The following is a 14,698-nucleotide window of genomic DNA, read 5'->3' as shown; positions in this document are numbered from 1 at the left end:
CGATTGCCCGCACGGGCCAGGCCCCACGTGGAGCCGGCGCTGGCGCTCGTTCATTGATCGCGCTCCGCAGAGCGGCTGCCGCGGCGCGCGGGGCGGGGCGGGGGCGCCGGGCCCGGCCGGGCGGGGCGGGGCGGGGCGGGGAGGGGGCGCCGGCCCGGCGCGGCTCGGTCCGGTCCGGTGCGGTGCGGCTCGGCCCGGCCCGGCCCCGGCTCTGGGTCCGGGGCTAGCAGCGCGGTGAGTCCCGTCCCGTCCCGTCCCGTCCCGCGCCGCGCCGGTCCGGTTTGGTTCGGTCTCCGGCCGCGCCGCTCTGGGCGCGCTCCGGGACTCCCGCCGGGCGGGGTCCGGCCCCGCTCGGGGCTGGGGCGGCGGCGAGGCCGGTCCCTCCCCGCGGCCGTACCTGCCGTGGGCGGCGGCGGGGCCATTGTCTGCGCGGCGCGGGGGGCGCGGGCCTGGGCCGTGCCCGCGGCGGGGCCAGGGGCGGTGGAGCCCGCGCTGAAGGCGGGCGGCCGGCGGGGGGTCCTGCGGCGGGCGGGTCCCTCGGTGCCCGGAAGGAGCCCTGGGGCCCCCCCGGCCCCGCGGGGATGTGGAGCGGCTGGGCCGGGGCGTGTGGCGCGGGGATCCCGGGTCTTGGCGGCCGCGGGGAAGCTGCGGGTGGGGCTGGTGCCCCGGGGCTCTGCCGTGCTCTGCGGTGGCTCCCGCAGGGCCCTGCGCACCGGTAGGCAGCGGGCAGCGCCTGGCCGTGACTCCCCATCTCTCTCCCAGGGCCTGATCCGGAGCTGGGAAGCGTCCCCAGGCACCCGTCCTGAGCCTGAATCGGGGCCCGGAGCGGCGAGGGGGATCCTGGGCCTGTCCGGTGCCAAAGATGTTCCCGCAGAACAGGCCCCCGGTGAGCCTGCGGCTCGGCCTCATCCCCTCCGGGCCACGGGCAAGCACGTGGTGCTGCGGCAGTCACGCTGGCCTGGCCCTTACGCCCCCAAACTGAGCTCTCCGCTTGCCTCGTGGGGCAGGAGGTTTCGGCCTTGGCCTGGAAAGTTGCGCCGATGGCGTGTAATGCGCTAAGGAGTGGTGGTGTGGCTCTTCCCAAACTGATGCTGAGCCCCAGAACTGCGGCGATTTGGGTTTTAAGACACGCTGGAAGCTGGATCGCAGTCGGGATGTGACCCTGGGACTGGTGATGAGCAGGCGGGAAGCTCTGCCACGTGGCACACGGGCGAGGACAGACCCCTGCTTCCGGGGCTGGGCGGGAAGGCTGGGGGGTTGCATGTTCTGCCCACGCAGGCTGCACGCTCGGTGCCACCCGCGGTTGTTAATCCTCTTCAGCTCAGTGGCTGAACCGATGCTGAAAAGGCGGAGAACGATTGCCCTCAGTGCCTGGCTGTAACCAGTTTCCTCTGCGATAAGTCTGCCTCCTCCTCCATGTGCCGCTCTCCCAGATGTGCCTGTAGCCTCTTCCCCGGGTGCGAGAAACCCTCGGGGCACTCGCGAGCCTTGCTGGGCCAGCGGCAGTGACCCCGGAGGTCCTTTCTTCTGCCTAGGCCCATCTACAGGCACCCTCTGCTGCCTCGGGAGCCGCTGTTGCTGCCAGCGCCATCCCCAGCAACCCCCAGTCTCTCAAGCTGACTTACCCGGAGACCTTGGACCGCATCAAGGAGGAATTCCAGTTCCTGCAGAACCAATACCACAGGTGAGAAGCGGCCAGAGCTCGCGTGCCAGCAAGGTGCTGGGCACTTAACCGGCGCTGGCAAGAGGTGGGCTCCCCCTCGGCACTGGGCATCGGTGCGGGCTGGCGGGAAGCGCCGTCCCATGCTGCTGCGGGCACTGGTCCATCTGGAGGATGGCTGTGCCAAGCACCACCTTGGTAGCTTGAAATGACACTGTTGGAGGGGGAAACTTGCCCTCCTCCTGCCAAAAGCCCTGGGATGAGGGTGCTGGCTTCCAGGGCCTGGCTTCTGGGCTGAGCTGGAGCCATCACTTAGCAGACCTGAGCCCCTCTGATCCCCCCTGCTGCTGGCCAGGATCACCTCCCCTTCCCTGCATGGTGCTGGGCAGAGCAAGGTTTGAAATGCAGCTCGGCTTTGCAGCTCGCCCCATTTGGGAAGCAGATGCTGGGGAGGGGGTTAAAACTCCGTGCAGATTGTGCCCTGACGCCTGGATCCCTTTGCTGTCCATCTCCTCTTTATCAGCCCCTTCCCACCCTCTTTCAGGTGGTTTTCTTCGCTTTTGCTGGGAGACAGGATTGAATCTGAGCAGGAGGCTGAAGCACGTGGTGCGCTGGGAGGGCTCGTGCTCTGTCCAGCCCGGGAGATCTTGTCTGTGGGGGGAGCAGGGGGTCTCTCCCTCTCTCTTCCTGCCTCTCTCTTTCTTCTCTTTATTTTTACAGCTTGAAGTTAGAATGTGAAAAGCTGGCAACAGAAAAAACAGAAATCCAGCGTCATTATGTCATGGTTAGTGATCTCCACCTGAAAAGATGAGGGTGGTGGGGGGTGTCTCCTCTGAACCATCAAAGGACACACAGCCCTGGGATGCTTTGGCTTCCCCTTGCGTTTGGGTTGCGTGGCCAGGGCCTGAGATCAGGTTCCTGTGGCTGTTGTCCGTTTTTTCCCTGAAATGAGCTGTGGTGTTTGAGCAGGACTTGCTGCCGCAGCTCGCACTGGCGGGGTGGTGATGCAGCTGCTCCCATGTGGGTCGTCTGCTCTCCCGTGAGCAGCGAGCAGGAGCCCCGGGAGGACCGTGTCCGTTTTGTGCGCTGCGGCTGTGTGCCAGAGAGACCTCCGCTCCCGGACGAAGAGCTGGGGACAGTGTTCTCCTCCTGGCCTGGCCACAGTGTGGACATTTGTGGCCGGACTGACCCCGCACACCAGCACCGGCACGGACTTTCTGGTTGCGAGTCGCCCTGGGCTTCCCAGCCATGCTGATGCTGCCTCCTCTCCTTTGCAGTACTACGAGATGTCCTATGGCCTGAACATAGAGATGCACAAACAGGTGAGTCCGGGTGGGATGGGAGCGTTGTCCTGGCTCCTGTGTCGCCGCCTCGCCATCTGGGCCTTTCAGGATTGTCCCTTCCCATGGAAAGCGTGGGAGGTCACTCCCTGCCATAGCCCAGGGAAAGCTGTGCCTGTGGGGGATGTGCTCCCTCCTCTGCGCTTTGGGAGCGGTACCCCGCTCTGTGTCACGGCCTTGGCCTGCCTCCTCAGCTCTTTGCACACGCGTGTGTGCTCCGGTGTGAGCTGCTGTTTGCTCACTGGGTTCAGGGAGCGTCTTCCTGGCTGGGTCGTGATGTGCTTGTTGCAGTGGGGATAAAGCAGCAGCGGAGGACTTGTGCTTGCGTGGCCGCTCATGCCAGGTGTGAGCGGCCGCTTGGGGACTGTTGTGGAGGAGACCGGCTCCTGCAGGGCAAGGGGTGCTGCGGCATCACGGCAGGGCGATGGGCTGGGTGATGAGCTCTGGCTCACTGCCTTTGCAACTGGCCCTGGGGACAGCTCACCTGGGGGCTGGTGGGGAGGAGGGGGCTGGGGCGTGGGTGCAGGGTGGGCTTCCGAGGGCTCAGGCTTGCACATCCCCCACCTTGCTGCCTCCCCATCCCTCCCTCCCTCCTTCCCTCCCTTCCTCCCGCTATGCTGCGCTCCGGGTCACCAGCTGCTCTGAGACAGAAGGTTTCTTCTCATCTATTTTTAAAGAGGCTGTGGAGGAGCCTGGCGAGGCGTGCTGCAGCCTCGGCCTCCTTCCTTCCCACCCCGCCACTGCCTCTGCCAACTGTTGCGCGGGAGCTGGCTTGGGTGGGTGCTGCGGGGATGCTGGCCCCCAGCACAGGGCAGGCTGACGGCCACTCTCGCGGCTTTGCGCCCGCTGGGTGGGTGTTTCTGCCGCTCTTGTCGTTTCCTGTGGCGCGCCCTGCCCCGTGCCGCCATCTGCGCCGCGCAAAGCCAGCCGAGAAGGAGGCGTGAAGCTGCCCTTGCGAGGGGTGATGCTGAGGGTCCGCCCGGCCCGGCGCCCCCTCCCCAGAGGACTGCATGCTCCTCTCATCTGGCTGCCCATTCTCCCCCGGCCCTCACAGGCTCGTGTTTTCTGCTGGTCCCAGGTGCTGCTGGCCGCCTGCCAGCGAGCTGTCTGCACTTTTAACAAGGGCCCGTAAGTCTGCTCTGACAGCCAGCGGCCATTGTGTGAAAAATGGGAACCGCCTGCACGGGAACCGCAGGTTATCGCTGCCGTGGGGAGATCAGGTCACCGTCTCTCCTCCCCTTCCCCCAAATCTGGTGTGGCGCATGGGCAGGGGTCCCGAGCACTCGGCTGCCCCGGGACCCCTGAGGAAGCGCTTGCCCCATCGCCGCTGGCGAAGGCAGGGTAGTGCCTTGGTGCGGTGCTGCCTTTGTCCCCGCTGTGCCCAGCCCAGCATCCCCCAGAGGCTCCCCAGGCGCCCGGCTCCCACGGTGCTGGCGTCGGCAGTGCTGGCACCGTCAGGGCCGAGGCGCGGGGTGGTTTTGCCCTGGGTTTGTTTGGAGGGAGATGGGGCTGGGGGCTGGGGGGCTGGCTGTGGTGGCAGGCTCGGCAGGGGAGGCTCAAGACAGGAATGAGCAGGAGATGTTAATTTTTTATTGTCGTTTTGTTTTTGGCATGGAAGGGGCCTGTAGCTTTTTATAAAACCACCTCCCCGAATCTGCCTGGCCTTGGACTTGCTCACCGTGAGCCAGAGGGGAGGTGACGGTGCTGGCGGCTGGGGGGGCTGCAAACAGCATGATCATTTTTCATGCTGAGAGCGTTAAAGTGCCAGTAAATTGCACATTAACGAGTGCGAGTGAATTGGAGGCAGCTCTCCCCAAGGAGCTGCTGCCCATCAGTGCATTAGGGAAGAGAATCCATCACTGCCGGCCCCAGGAGACAGCTAAATCCTTCCCAGAACTGCTGGCTGCCAAATCTCCTTGCTCCCCCCTTTCTTTCTTTTCTTTCTCTTTTTTTTTTTCCTCCCTCGGAAGGGGAAGCGAGGGCGGGTGCCAGATTGTTTCTGCTCTCTGTGGGTCTGGCAAAAATGGGTCGGTGGCCCGGAGAGCAGCATGGGGTGTCCCTGGGTCTGTGTCCCCACATCGTCCGGGCAGCACTTGCAGCCCCTCGCCCTGGCACTGCGGTGCCTGCGCCAGCCGGGCACAGGAGACGTGCCCAAGGTCCCAGCGGGAAGATCTGGAGGTTAGCTCCATCCCTGGCTGTTGGGGCCCTTCAGCCTTGGTCTCCTGATGCTGATAAGAGGGTCCGGATTCGACCCCCTCCTCGCAGCCCCGTGCTGGCTCTGTAATGCTTTCATCCTCCCCACAGGGGTGGGTAGGGAGCTCCTCGGAGCTTGGGACAGCACCTCACCTGGAACCCCTGTGCCTGGGGCATCCCCCGCCTGTTCAGGAGCGGAGGACGCCTGGGTTTAGGGACAGCTGCTGATCTCTGCCCCCTCTCCGCTGCTGGGGTGGGGTGGGGTCCCCGGCTCTGCGTGATGAGGAGCAGCATGGGCATCTCTGCTGTTGCCTCGAGCTGTGTCTGCAATCCCAGCTGTCACACACTGGTGCTTGGGGCAGGGGTCTGACCCTGCAGCCCCTGGGGGTTCTCTCCAGGGATGTGTCTGTGGGGCCGGGGATGGCTTAATGTCTGTGCTCACCCCCCAGCCCAGGACGTGCAGCGTGGGACGGGATGGGTGAGGGCCCTGCCTTGGCTGTGGGGCGCGATGGGAGCGTGGCACGGCATGCCGCCGCGCTCCCTCCCTGTGCTGCTTCTGTGCTCTGCGCTGCTGATTGCCTGTGGCACTCAAGTGTTGCAGAAAAACAGCAGCTGTAAGGAGAGCACCTCTCCAGGGCTTCCTGCGGGCAGGGAGAGCAGCAATTAGCGGTTGTGGTGCCTGCAGGAGGCTGCGCGGAGGGTGGAGGGGAGCCGGACGGGGCCCTGACCTGCGGGGCTGGGGGCTTGCTTGGTGGTGGCCCTCAGTGGCATGGGCCATGGGGCTTCATGTCCCTGGCAGGGAGGAGGCGGGAGCCATCCTGGGGCTCTCAGGGTGGGGGTGGTGGATGCTGGGCTCCAGTTTTTGGGCGGGTGGTGTTAGGAAGGAGAGCTTTCCTGGTCCCCCCTGGGGCGTTTCTGCTCTTTGGTGCTGAGCAGCAGCTCTTGGGGCCAAGCACCAGCACACTGTGGCTGCTTGGGGGGCGATGGGGAGGGGGTGTCTGCCTACCTGGGGAGCGCCCTTGGTGGGTGGGGTCTCCTGCAGCATCGGGGCACTCGGTGTGGGGACAGCTCTGCCCCTTGCCCTGACGGGCGCTGCCTTTCTTCTGCTGCCAGACGGAGATTGCAAAGCGGCTCAACGTGATCTGTGCCCAGCTCATCCCGTTCCTGTCTCAGGAGGTGGGTGAGCCCTCGGGCCCCGATTGGGTGTGCAGAGCTCCTTCGGGGCACAGGGAGCATCCCTGCTCGGGGACCTGGGCTCTGCACTTTGGGCCGGGCTGGGGGGGCTGGCTTTACCCTATTCCCTGAAGAAACAAGACTGCTGCAGCCCTGCTCGCCGCAAGAGTCAGCGGGGGCATTGCCTGGTGCTGACGCAGTCTTCTCTCCCCGCAGCACCAGCAGCAGGTGGTCCAGGCTGTGGAGCGTGCGAAGCAGGTGACTATGACCGACCTGAACGCGGCGATCGGGGTACGTCAACCCTCTGCCCACCCCTTCCCACCGCCCCCTGGTCGGGGTGCTGGGCTCCTGCAGGCGATGGCATCTCCCTGGGCTAGAGACCCATCCTGCCCCGAGCACGGGGGGCTTGGCTGCAGCCGCCTGCCCCCCTTTCCTTCTCCCACCCGTGGCTGAGTCGGGGGGGGAGGAGAAGGGCAAGCCAGGCTGGTTTGGGGGGCTGCCAGCAGTACTCGGGGTGGAGGAGATGCTGCTGCAGCGGTGTCGAAGCAGGGTGTGGGGGTGATGGCTGGTGCGTGTCGCTGTGTCCTGATGCCCTGTGGCCCCGGGTGGAGGGGGGAGTCGCCACCATCCCCCCAAGACCGCAGTGCTATGGTGGTACAGATACGGGTAGGGTCCCCCATCCATATGGCTACAAGTAGGGTCCCCCATCTGTCCCAGCAGCTCCTGTCGCAGGGTGGGAGGAGGCGGTGGGAGGGACGTGGTGGTCCGTGCAGCTTGGCTGGGGGCACCTGGGGGCGTGCCCTGCCCCTCCTCACCTGGCTCCCTGTCCACTGGCTGATCCAGGGCTGCCGGTGGGGAGGAGCAGCCTCTTCTCCCCCTGCCCTGCTGCTGTCCTGACGTGGCCCTTCGGCTCTGCTCTCTCCTCCTGCTCCTCTCCAGCACCAGCTCCAGACCCAGCACCTCTCACACCACGCTCCCCCCATCCCGCTGACCCCCCATCCCTCTGGGATGCAGCCCACCAGCCTCGCAGGCATCGGCAGCGCCTCAGGGCTGCTGGCGCTCTCAGGGGCGTTGGGGGCCCAGGCCCAGCTCCTCGCCAAAGACGACCGAGGAGTCCACGACACCGAGGCCAGGGGTGAGTGTTGGGGGGACAGGAGCTGGGGGGGGTCTGGCATGACCCTCCCGGCAGCAGGCAAACCTGGGCAGAGGTGGTGCTGGGCCCCGGGGCTGCCTCTGCTCCCCGTGCCCTTCCCGCTTGGGCACTTCCCTGGGGTGGGGGCCAGGGCTGGGTCAGGGGTGGCTTGTCTGTGCCTCGGGGCTCCCGACCGGGCTGGCGGAGCGGGGGCTTGCTGGCTGGGAGGGGTTTGTGTGGGAAATGTCCCCCACCGAGCAGCACCTCCTGGGCGGGCAGTGGGGTAGGCTGGAGGGGTCGTCCCTGGTGGGGGCCCGGGACCACCCTGCTGCTGTAGCGCTGGTCCGGCCCTGCCACGAGCACCCTGGCACCTGTGGGAGGAGTGGGCGGCTTTCCCGGGGGGCTCTTGGTGGTGTCACAGCGTGTCCCTCCTTCCCTCCTTCTCCTGCTGCTCCACGTTGCCACGGCGACAGAGCGAGACCCCGGCCCCGTAAGTGCCTTTTCCTTCTCTTGCACCCGTTTCCCTCTGGCTGCCCAGGCTCCAGGCGGGACCCTGGGAGCGGGCTGCTGCGTGGGGGACAGGTCCTCGGGTCCTGCTCCCCGGCCGAGGCCCCGCTGCCAGCACAGCTGTGCGGGTGAGAGTGGGTGGGTGCTCTCCCCGTGGGGACCCCTTCCCCATGTCATGTGGGCAAACTGTGCTGTCCCCCAAAGCAGCGTCCCCCTCCTCGCTCCTTTGGCAGGAGCTGAAGCCCGAGCTGGTGGCACGGGGGGCTGTACGGGGGCCCTCCATTCCCTGGGAGCCAGCTGCAGCCCTGTGTTGGTGCTGCCTGTCCTGGGAGCCAGGCACAGCAGCTCATGGCCCCTAACACTGTGTCCCCCCGCCCCAGAGCTCGCTGGCACTGCCCAACGGGGAGCGGGCACGAGCCATCTCTGAGTATCTGAGCAGCAGCAAGAAGAGGAAGGTGGAGGAGAAGGACTTCATTACGGACTACGTGAGCCTGGGGAAGGGGGGCTGGGGGGCTTGGGATGTCCCCGTCCCCTCTTGGGGGGTGATGAGCAGAGCTGCCCACATCCCTGGCACTTCCCAGGCAGGAGTGAGGGCAGCCTCAGCCCCTTTGGCTCCAGCTGTCCTCTGCTTTTCAGGGCAGCGACGCAGACAAAAGCGAAGACAACTTGGTGGTGGATGAGGTCAGTGTGCCGGGGGCTGGGGTCAGCGTGCGCTGCCCATCTCTCTGCCCAAGTGAGGGGCTAACAGGCTGTTACAGGTGGAGGTGGGCAGCACGGGGAGGTGGCAGTGGGACCCCCGAGTCATGCTTACCGGCCCTCGCTGATGGCAGCGATGAGCCCCTGGATCCAGGCTCCCAGCCTGACCTTCACTCGAGCCACCAGCTCACCATGGCCTGGGACGTCCCCGCACTCCTGCCTGCTCTGTCGCATGCTGTATTTCCTTCCCCCCTCCAGGACCCCTCTTCCCCGCACAGTGTCCACTCCTACTCGTCCCGGGAGAATGGAGTGGAGAAGGTCCCACTGGGGAGGAAGGAGGCCGTACCGCTCAGCCCAACCTCCATGGCCTCCTCGAGCAGCACATCCCCGTCCCGGAGCAAGGATGCACCCACGGTACGTGCGCTGCATGGGGCAGTGGGGCACTTCACTCAGGGGTTGTGCTTATGTCCCTGCTGCCCGGACTTGGCTGGCGGAGCTGCTGGACATGGGTCCATCTGCCTCCAAACCCATGGAGCGAAGGCAATTCTGGGGGCACAGGGAGGGCTCCTGCTCCATTAGATCCCCTCTCATGTCCCGTCCTGCAGACCCTGCAGCGCTGGCTGGGCTGGGCCACTGTCAGGGGTGAGGAACAGGGACCAGCTCGCTGGGGGGGACCTGAGGAAACTCCCTGGCAGGGCGGGAGCATGGCTGTCAGATCTCCCTCCTCTGTTCCTGGCAGGTGGAGAAGGCAGGGACGCCCAGCCTGAAGTCCAGCACCCCTACCTCCCAGGGCGATGCCGTGGCCCCGGGCTCCAGCAGTGCCCAGCAGTTTCGCCCTGCTGCCGCCAAGGCCCCCGTGGACCCGCTGGGTGAGCTTGGCCCCACCGGGGCCCGGGCAAGCCGCTCTGAGAGCTGGTCCCACCAGCACCTGCGAGGACGGACCCTGGGCCCCGTCCCTTCATGCCATCTCTCCCCTGGCAGCCCTGGGCCTGAGGAACCCGCTGGGAGTGCAGAGCCCCTACTCGGCTGCCTTTGGCATGGCCCACCCTGCAGTTAACGGGGACATGGCGGGGACCGGTGCCTACGCCAGCCTCCACCTCATGTCCCCGCAGCTCAACGGGGCTGCGGCCGCTGTTGGAGCCGGCAGCTACGGGCGGTCCCCCCTGGTGCGTGAGCCTCTTCCCTGCGGGGTCCTGGGGGCCGTTGGGCGTGAGCTGCTCTCACCCACTGTCCCCTCCAGGTGGGCTACGACCCGCACCCCCACATGCGCGTCCCAGGGCTGGCAGCTGGCATGCAAGTGGGGACTTCAGGGAAACCGTAAGTGGGGCTGCGCTGGGGGCGGGGGACGAGGGGTCCTGCAGGGCTTGAGCTGGGAGGTGCAGGCAGGGCTGGGGAGCGCAGCCTTGGCAGGGAGCACGCATTATGAGCAGCGGCAGGCTGTCGCGTGCCCGGCCAGGCTTCACCGGGCGCCGCTCTGCTCACAGTTCCGACTGCGTTGGGCACGCTGGGTCCAATGCGGCGCCGGCCAGTCTCCGCACGGGATCCTTGGGTGGTTCTCACTGCTCTGTCCTTTTCCAGCGCCTACTCCTTCCATGTCAGTGCTGATGGGCAGATGCAACCGGTGCCTTTCCCACCCGATGCCCTCATTGGCTCCGGCATCCCCCGCCACGCGCGGCAGCTCCACACCCTGACCCATGGCGAGGTGGTCTGCGCCGTCACCATCAGCAACTCCACACGACATGTCTACACCGGGGGCAAGGGCTGTGTGAAGGTGTGGGATGTGGGGCAGCCGGGCACCAAGACGGCTGTGGCTCAGCTGGACTGCTTGGTAAGGAGGGGCACGCCGCTTCTCTGTCTCAGCTTGTTTCTCTGTTTCCCTGCACTGTGCCACTGCGCTGTGGTGAAGACGGAGTCTGGGGTCACCATCAGGGACCTCAGGGGTGCAGGGGATGTCTGAAAGCAATGAGGTGCACTGAGGAGAGTCTCTGTGTGTTTCTAAGTGGGGGTGGTGTGGGGCTGCTGGGGAGGGATGGTGGCTTCATGCTGCCAGTGTGCTCCCCTGCACTGCTGAGTGTTCCCAAGCCATTGGGGGCTTTTACACCCACCCCCCTTGGCATTGCTTTGTCTGACAGCGCCTGCCCTAAGACAAGCCTTTGCCAGTGTCAACCCCCTGGCCAGATCTTCGTACGGGCCAGAATTGCACGGGCTGAAGCATCACTCGGATTCAGCTTTGTCCTTGTTTCTGCTTTTGCTTTTGTGAGTCTGGCTGGAGGGAGAACTCCTATTTCTTTTAAAAATAAATTAAATGGACTGTTAGACCACAGGAACTCACCAGAGCCAAGCTGGAGGCACAGCCATCACCTGAGAGTATTTTTAACCTGTCTTCTTTGAGGGTTGGTTTTTTTTTTTTTTTCAAATGGGCTGCTGGAATCTGAGTCCTTGTGCCTGCTTTGAACAGCCCAAATCCAAGTCCTCTCCTTGACTTGCTGGCCTTGGGGCCTGGGCAGCCTGACAAATATTATTCCTGGACGGTGCTGACCTTGGAGATACAGATGCATAAACAAGGAAATGACTGAGTCATGATAATTTCAAGCTGCATCAGAAATTCAGGAGCAGGGGAAAATGGTGTTTTAATGCTTGGAGCCGTGGGCTGTTGCAGCCTTGTTGGAGCTGCCTCCCCAGCTGCCCCTCATCTCCTCCAGGACCAGCTGTGTCTGTCAGCTGTTGGCAGGGATGCTGTGGGGGCGAGGGTGTCCCCGAGGCCGTTCATAGAGCAGTAACAAACAGACGGGCTCCTGTGGGGGCCAGCCAGGGTGACCACTCTGGGCATGGGATGGGGTGGGCTGCACAGCTGCCCCTGCCCCAGCCCTGCTGTCCCAGGAGGGTGGCTGTGGGTCTGCCCCACTGGTGCTGCTCCTCCTGCCCTCGGGATGAGCTGCTGGCCCCGGGGTGACCACGCAGTTTGGGATGGGTGCAGAAGGGCTGCAGGGGAAGGGGTTAATGGGGTCCTCCCTCCTGCACCCCAGAACCGCGACAACTACATCCGCTCCTGCAAGCTGCTCCCTGACGGCCGCAGCCTGATTGTGGGGGGGGAGGCCAGCACCCTCTCCATCTGGGACCTGGCAGCCCCCACACCCCGCATCAAGGCCGAGCTCACCTCCTCTGCCCCCGCCTGCTACGCCCTGGCCATCAGCCCCGACGCTAAAGTCTGCTTCTCCTGCTGCAGTGACGGCAACATCGTGGTGTGGGACCTGCAGAACCAGACCCTGGTCAGGTAAGTCTGGGGCAGGGGGAGCGTGGGCAGGGCTGCTTGGGGCTCCTTGGGCCAGGAACCACTTGGTCCCCTCCAGGGCGTCCCCACCTCTCCCCATGGTCTGACCCTGGCCAGGGGACAGCCCTTGTCCTTGCAGCAGGGATCTCTCGCTCCTCACTGCTGGGTGCTGCCCCAGCCCATGCCCTGATGGCCGTGCCCTCGCCCTCTCCGTCCCCCTCTTTCCCAGGCAGTTTCAAGGCCACACGGATGGTGCCAGCTGCATTGACATCTCTAATGATGGCACCAAGCTGTGGACAGGGGGGCTGGACAACACGGTGCGGTGCTGGGACCTGCGGGAGGGGCGTCAGCTGCAGCAGCATGACTTCAGCTCCCAGGTAGGGGCTGGGTCTGCCTGGGAGCACCACGGGGCCGGCTGGGACCTGCCAGGTCCCTGCCTGACCCTGTCTCTCCCCCCAGATCTTCTCCCTGGGGTACTGCCCGACGGGAGAGTGGCTGGCAGTAGGCATGGAGAGCAGCAACGTGGAGATCCTGCACGTGACCAAACCGGACAAGTACCAGCTGCACCTCCACGAGAGCTGCGTCCTCTCCCTCAAATTCGCCTCCTGCGGTAGGCACACCTCTCCTGGCCCCCGGGCTCTGGAGGCTCATGGATGCAATCTCCGCTTTTGGCTGTGTGTCCTGGGGCTCGTTGTGCTGGGGGCAAGCACTGTCTCCGGTAGCCAGCCTGGTCCTGTGTGTATGCCAGTGGTGTCTCTCAGAGAAGGGGCATCCATCCCTCCTTGAGCAACACCCGTGGCTGCACTCTCAGCTCTGTTGTCCCAGGACTTGCCTTTGTATGCCTTAAAACAGCCCCTTGGCTAATGAGCAGCACCTTTTTACATTACACAACCTGGGTACGATTTGCTGCAGGAATCCAGCACAGGGGCCTGTTTTGGTGACAGGATGCTCTTTGTCCCTTCTGTCCCTCCCACAGGGAAGTGGTTCGTGAGCACGGGAAAGGACAACTTGCTGAATGCCTGGCGGACGCCCTACGGAGCCAGCATCTTCCAGGTGTGGGGCACGTGCAGCTGTTGTGGTCAGGGCTGGGGGGAGATGTTCTGCTGGGTGAGGCTGCCCAGAGCAGAACTGCTCAAGTACAACCCAGCTGTAATGTAGCTTAGCAAGAATAAGCCCCATAAACAAACTCCTTGTCCCACCAGGGACAACTCTAAGTCCCAAGGGGTGGTACCAGGACCATGCTCTGGGGCTGCTTCTTGAGCTTACCCCCCTGCCCTCTTCTCTCTAGTCAAAGGAAACCTCCTCCGTCCTCAGCTGCGATGTCTCCACAGATGACCAGTTCATCGTGACTGGCTCAGGGGACAAGAAAGCTACGGTTTACGAGGTCATTTACTGAGAGCGAGAGAGGTGCCAAGTGCGGGGAGGGCCCACGGCGCGTGGACAGGCAGACATCCACGTGGACGGACAGGTGGACTCTACCTGCCCTGCTGCTGACTTCCCAAAGTACGTGCAGCCCGTGGCCGGGGCATCCGAGCTGGCGGAGAGCAGCAAGGGGTAGAGGTGGCCCTGGGACCACAGCCAGGCATTACGCTGGGCTGGGAGGTGGCGGCTGCTGCTCGCAGTGAATTTTCCTGGGGACTTTCTCCTTGTTTTGTTCTTTATTTGTTGGTTTGTTTCTAAAGCTGGACTAGGGGAGGTGGGGGGGGTGGGCAAGGGAGGGTGTCTGGCGTTGTTAGGGTTTGGTGGGTTTTTTTGGGGTGTTGTGGGGGGTTTTTTGTTTGTTTTCTTTTTTTTTTTTTAGCTTTTTTTGGTGGAGTGTGTTTTGTTTTTTATTTTAAGGTTCTGGGGCGGATGGGCTCTGGCCACATCTCCCTCTGGGGCTCCTAGGGTGTATTTAATAATAAAAGCAAACAAAAAAGCACAGCTGTGCCTCGGTGCTCCGTGGTGGTGGGATAGAGCCAGGTGAGGAGGGGTGAGACTGGGGGAGCTGGGGGCAGTAGCACTGTCCCCTTCGGCCATCACAGCTCCCTCTTCCTTTGCCTTTCCTGCATGGGGGCAGATTTGCTTCCACTCTCCGCTGCAGGCAGGGCCGTGGGGCCTGGCAGCAGGACGGTAGCGCCTGCACTCTCTCCACTCAGCCCTGCATTGCTCCTGCGTGCAGCAGAGAGCAACCCAGGTCTGGAGCGCTGCCGATTGCAAGGGGAAGGATGCGCGGCAGCGAGGGGAAGGACGTGCGGCGGCGGCTGCTGTGCGGTGCCGTCGCTGGAGCAGCCTCTGTCCCTGCAGGGTGGAAGAAGCGGTGTTTCGAAGGAAATGAGATGTGAGCAGTCGGCGCTGGCTTCCTGCCAGAGCTGCTGTGGGGGAAGCAGGGCTGTTGCTGAGAGCCTTGGAGCGCAGCCTGCCAGCAGCGGCCACGGCAAGGGCTGGCAGGGAAGTGGGGTGCTGCCAGCTGTGGTGCAGCAGCCACAATGTGCTGCTGCTGCCCAGAGACAGGGCTGCGGCTGTAGCAGTGCCAGAGCTGGGGCTGCTGTGCTGGGTGGGCAGCCGGGGCAGGAGCAGCTCCCCCATGGCCGAGGCTCCGTTGCTGGCCAAGGGAGTGCGGGGGGCTCTCCTGGACCCCCCCCAGCTACACTTCACCCCCCAGCCATTGCCTGGGAGCAAGCCCAGCCAGGCAGTGCTGGCTGGGGAAGCCACAGCCGAGGTGCCTGAGGGGGTGTGGGATGAGA

The 14,698-nt window shown here is 64.5% G+C and overlaps 1 protein-coding gene across 3 annotated transcripts; it reads left to right on the top strand.

The window, feature by feature from the left end:
* Nucleotides 1-825: 825 nt before the first annotated feature.
* LOC132319873 (transducin-like enhancer protein 1) lies at nt 826-13,536 on the top strand. Of its 3 annotated transcripts, XM_059831845.1 has the most exons (20): nt 826-886; nt 1,536-1,684; nt 2,381-2,444; nt 2,938-2,982; nt 6,307-6,369; nt 6,583-6,657; nt 7,306-7,501; nt 7,972-7,988; nt 8,386-8,490; nt 8,642-8,686; nt 8,960-9,115; nt 9,441-9,570; nt 9,683-9,867; nt 9,942-10,018; nt 10,280-10,529; nt 11,728-11,975; nt 12,202-12,349; nt 12,432-12,582; nt 12,949-13,025; nt 13,261-13,536. In XM_059831845.1, exons 1-20 carry the CDS (start codon nt 863-865, stop codon nt 13,366-13,368), a joined length of 2,313 nt encoding a protein of 770 aa, XP_059687828.1. In that variant the 5' UTR covers nt 826-862; the 3' UTR covers nt 13,369-13,536. The 3 variants fall into 3 exon arrangements, with proteins under 3 accessions (XP_059687828.1, XP_059687830.1, XP_059687829.1); XM_059831847.1 differs by lacking the exons at nt 826-886; nt 7,972-7,988 and adding an exon at nt 8,044-8,064 and having other exon boundaries at nt 1,569-1,684; nt 7,306-7,505; nt 8,388-8,490; nt 9,441-9,544; nt 9,687-9,867; XM_059831846.1 differs by lacking the exons at nt 826-886; nt 7,972-7,988 and adding an exon at nt 8,044-8,064 and having other exon boundaries at nt 1,569-1,684; nt 7,306-7,505; nt 8,388-8,490.
* Nucleotides 13,537-14,698: the final 1,162 nt, after the last annotated feature.

The sequence above is a fragment of the Gavia stellata genome, chromosome 32, assembly GCF_030936135.1.
Source record: "Gavia stellata isolate bGavSte3 chromosome 32, bGavSte3.hap2, whole genome shotgun sequence".
Classification (NCBI taxonomy): Eukaryota; Metazoa; Chordata; class Aves; order Gaviiformes; family Gaviidae; genus Gavia; species Gavia stellata.
The sequence above is the reverse complement of the archived record's forward strand: the minus strand, read 5'-3'. Positions and strand labels throughout refer to the sequence as shown.

What these genes read in the sequence shown, in the direction of transcription:
- LOC132319873 (XM_059831845.1), top strand. Translation starts at nt 863, where the DNA reads ATGTTCCCGCAGAACAGGCCCCCG. An exon ending in TCCAGCGTCATTATGTCATG is followed by an intron (nt 2,445 to 2,937) that starts GTTAGTGATCTC and finishes TCTCCTTTGCAG; the next exon opens with TACTACGAGATGTCCTATGG. An exon ending in TGGCTCAGCTGGACTGCTTG is followed by an intron (nt 10,530 to 11,727) that starts GTAAGGAGGGGC and finishes CCTGCACCCCAG; the next exon opens with AACCGCGACAACTACATCCG.